Raw genomic sequence first — 4,529 nt, forward strand, 5'->3', positions numbered from 1 at the left:
TCCTTTGGATAGTATAAATATTTAATATTTAATCTTCATGATGTACTTACTCTATGTGGGTAAGAATAGATCCAAATTCAGTGTAAACAGATAGTAATGATTTACTGAGATTTTTGTATGTATTACCAATTATAGCCACAGGGGAAATTATTAAGAAATTTTACATTATATGGCATTTTTCAAAGTTATTTTAGCTACTAATATTTCCAAATATGCTGTCCATACTGACAATCCTATTGACTATCATTTAGTTATTTAATTAGCCACTTAGAAAAGCATGCCTCTGCGTGACAAGAAATGAAATTCTCATCAAGAGGAAAAAAAAAAAATGTTAAGAGATTTGAGCATCAGAATAGGAAAGGGAGAAGTTTCCTTTAAAAAGAGATAATTGAAAAAAATACAAATAAAGTTCACAGCAGGGAAGCTTGCATATATAGAGAAATAAGCTATAGCCGGTTAATATGTAACTACCTTTTTATAAGAACAATCTGTTAACAGGCTTACAAATCAGACTCAAGAGTTTTACTTTCTAAAAAGTATAATTAGAATTAAAGAATATTATCACTTTAGTGCTACTTTGTGTGTCCTAGAGAACTTAATGTGTTAAATTAGTAAATTAAAACTAATGTTCCCCATGTAGACTATCACACAATACACAATAAAACATTAAAAAACAAAAAAAACAAAAACAAACAGGTAAGAGTGTTTCAGTCTAAATAACTTCAATCTCTACATGTGTAACAGGGTTATAGTTCTAAATGAAAAGGTAGCTAACTTAAAGGGTTAACATGTGGAACTTTTAAAAAAAAAAAAATTCAAAACTATTATGAAAACGTAACCATTCAATGGACTTATCTAGTGAGGATGCACCTTAAGTAAACCACCTCTGCCTCCAAAAAAGGAAGAAAAGAAAGAAAACAGCCTGAAAGTATCTATCTCGGTTATTTACTTCCTTGATCTGATACTGGCTTCTCAAATGTGTGACCACATTCAAGCATCATTTTATTCTTACTACTCTTTATCTCTTCCGTTGCTTCACTTCTAGAATGTTTTAATCTTTGTCCTTTCTTTTTTCGTCTTTTCATATCAAATTCAGTCGTTTGAGCGATGAACAGCTTGACTTAGCATATTTTTAACCAGCTGGTCTAGCACCTAGCTTGCATTGCATAGTCAGATACAACAAATGTTTATACAGAAGGTAGCTTTCATGAGAATGAAAAAAAAAAGCCTGGGTATCATGCATCCTGCCTTTTTTTAGCTTTTTTTTTAATTCATCATACAGAATGCAAAGTTTGAATTCTTTTTAATGACAAACAAAATTCTATTTATAGTTCACAAAAATGAACTTATGCTGGAATAAGAACTCAAATGTGTACTTACAGGAACATGAAGAGGGCTAACATTCTTTTAAAGCCCACCTTTACTTGCAATAACATCAAATGGAAGGATAACGCATATATTTCTCTAAATAGGAGCAACTTAATTACACTTATTTCCGTCATACCAAAGGGAAAAAAAATAGTCAATCAGTAAATCGGAATCCAATTGAAGACAGCTAGCGCAAAAAGCGGTCACTAAAACTTAGAAAGGCATCACTCCGGTTTTCTATTTCTATCCTTTTTGTTTTTGACACTTCAATAGTAATCCATGAATAGATTGCAGTGATGTTAAATTAAAAAAAAAAAAAATCTGCTGTCTTATATCAACAAAAGGTCATGTGCTTTACTGAGTTGCTTCCAAACTTTTACAGAAGGATCAAATAGGAATAGGAACTTATAACCTCCCTTTTAACCACCACTATAACACTACAACCTTCTGTCACCCCAGAAATTACATAAGACAGATGCTGAAAATGGTAACACTGCACAAAAACATTTTTTTTTAAATGTGTAGACGGAGGAGTGTATCAAAGAAGAAAGAAAGTAATAGAGCAGAAGAAAGAAGTGGCAAATGAGGGAAATGAAGAGATTCTTAATGTTCATTTAATTTCCTGTTATAAGACGCAACCTATAAACAAACAGTAGAAATCCCAGAGACTTTGCAAATCAGTTCAATTTGGTCCGGGAAACCACAACAAAAATCAGCTAGCAGGCTTGCAGAAGCACTAGCTGAAAGCTTCTCTAACAAACATGTCTGGGGGGAGCATCACCCAATTGATTCAGAGGCTACTGTAAAATGGGAGAGTTGTACTTCAATATTTGAGGGGGGGGGACTGTACTCACCTTTCAAACTCCTGAGGTAAATCAGGGTCAGTAAGCATGCTGGAAAAGCACAATTTCCCTTTGTCACAGCAGCCACCTATGATGGTCTCCAACTGAACCTGTCAAGTGAGTCCAAACCTTCTAAACCAATTGATTTCTCTCTCTCTCTCTTTCTCTCCCTCTCTCTCTTTCTCTGTCTCTCCCCCCTACTCCCTCCCCTCCTCTCCCTCTCCTAGGACTCCTTGACCAGTCTCTTAAAGGGGTAGCGCACTTTCAGCAGCGGGGTCTGGCCGCTCCCCCCTCCACGGAGCCAGGGGGAGCCACACGCTCGGCTGCAAGGCACTAGACAACCTCAGGGTGCCTGTCCCTTCCTTTTAATTCTCTCTCCTAGACATCACTGACTGTGAGAAGTGAACTCATTTAACGCGTCTCCCATACACTCTCTCCTCTAAATAATAAAAGTCACACACACGCAAAACCAAAAAACAACAACAAAAAAACACAGTAGAATTTTTGAAATGCATTTGGTGCTGATTAAAAGAGAAGTCTGATCATAGCAGAACACCGATTAAACTGCAGTTATTAACTAAGCACATGCTAAAAAAACTGAATGTTAGAAATAGCATTTTTACACAAAGAATTGTTATTCCTTCTCACCCCTTTTCTAGGCTCTCTCCGTGCGCACACGGAAACACATACACACTCACGCACAACAATCAGGCATTGTTCTGAAGGAAGAAAAGCAACTTTGACAGATTGAAATATAGCAGAGGCCCCTTCAAGGAAACCTGTAAACAACTTGTCACTCACTCTGTCGGTCTCACTGTTAGCTCGTGCTTTCCACAAAGTGGTGCGAACGTCCTGGCAACCCAACCAAAGTTTCCTCAGCTCCAAACTCCATAAAACACGATGTGCGATGTGGAGGAGGAATGGATATCCACATGCCAAAGTAACACACACCGGGGAACAAAAACACAAAACTAAATCCCCAAAATTAAAACCAAAAAGAGAGTACTGAACAAGGTCCAGTTTGGGACTGCCGGTGAGATTGGGGTAGAGAGCGCTCCCCCTGGCTATGTATCTCTTTAATTTCCTCTGCCCAGGCAGCCACAGATAACAAGGTGGACAAACTATGGCTTTATAGATCCTAAGCTGGCTGGTAAGGCACAGCCTCCATAGCAGTTCCAATTATCTAGATAAAAATCTGGCAGACAAGGAAGGTAATCAGGTAATGTACCTTTGACATGAAATGACAGAGGCACATACACACAGAGAGAGAGACACTTACACAGACACGCATGCAGAGATGGTGGCTGCCCCGTGTACCGCAGCATCTGGTCAGGGAGTAAGCACACACTCACCAACACGAGATAGTGTGCATTCTTCACACACACACACATACACACACACTCAGTCACTCACACTCGCTCTCCACTCCTACTGGGAGGGTTCATTCTGCACAAAAGGCTACATTACAGAGCCCGCCCCAATAAGGGAAAGAGAGAAAAAAAGCCTTCCATTGTTGAGAGGGCAGGTCAGTTGATTAGATTTTCTGTGGAGAATTCCACGAGGAAATTCCCTTCAAAGCCGAAGTGATTAACTGGGGGCTATTCTGGAAATGGAGCAGACAATGGCTCAATAGTCTGCACAGCCAATGTCCAGGCTGGCACTGAACTCACTTAAAAAAAAATAAAAGCCAGACTCCCTGTTCTTTTCCACACATTCCCCCCCAACCCCCTCCACTCCTTCCAACTTCCCCTCCCAATTCCTTTTATTTTGCAGCTGGACAACATTAAGGGCCTTTAAAACCACAAGGGTTGACCCCACAGCAGTTTGATTAGGTCCCACTTTTTTTTTTTCCTGGCGACAGGCAGACAGTAAGTTTACTTTTTTAGACATATATAATGACACACCATACACATACGCCAAACATCAAAACCAGTGATTGCCCTAATATTAGTAATTTATTTCTTCATTCAAAGCTTATACATTTTTGACAAAGTTGATAATAACTCAATAATTAGATCCATCATTCCCAGGATATTCTGAATATATATATATATATATATATATATATATATACTACAAAATCAATGTGGAATATGATTTAAGCATGTCACTATGGAGTTAAGACACTAACAAAACACAGAATTATGACCCACCCTAAAAAAGCTGTTAACAAGGGATGTGGCAAAAATGACTTGATGCTGACATGATTTTCATTTTCAGCAGTTGGGGAAGGGGAAAGGATATTACTCACTATTCTTTTTTGTTTTACTCTCAAATTAATTTTTATTATAGCAACAACCCACTCCTATACAGAATTTG

The 4,529-nt window shown here is 38.0% G+C and overlaps 1 protein-coding gene across 2 annotated transcripts in view; it reads right to left on the reverse strand.

Moving 5' to 3' along the window:
* The window catches only part of SOX5 (SRY (sex determining region Y)-box 5), a 592,387-nt gene extending 588,744 nt beyond the window's left edge, over positions 1–3,643 (reverse strand). The window contains exon 1 of one of the 2 annotated variants that reach the window (XM_006866949.1): positions 3,490–3,643. Coding sequence is in view for 1 of the 2 variants with exons in the window: in XM_006866948.1 (XP_006867010.1) it covers positions 2,223–2,260 (38 nt within the window). In the remaining variant the exon portion in view is untranslated. Of the gene's footprint in view, positions 1–2,222; positions 2,284–3,489 lie in introns of those variants that run through there. The other variant, XM_006866948.1, reaches the window with a different exon arrangement.
* Positions 3,644–4,529: the final 886 nt, after the last annotated feature.

The sequence above is a fragment of the Chrysochloris asiatica genome, unplaced genomic scaffold, assembly GCF_000296735.1.
Source record: "Chrysochloris asiatica unplaced genomic scaffold, ChrAsi1.0 scaffold00098, whole genome shotgun sequence".
Lineage (NCBI taxonomy): Eukaryota > Metazoa > Chordata > Mammalia > Afrosoricida > Chrysochloridae > Chrysochloris > Chrysochloris asiatica.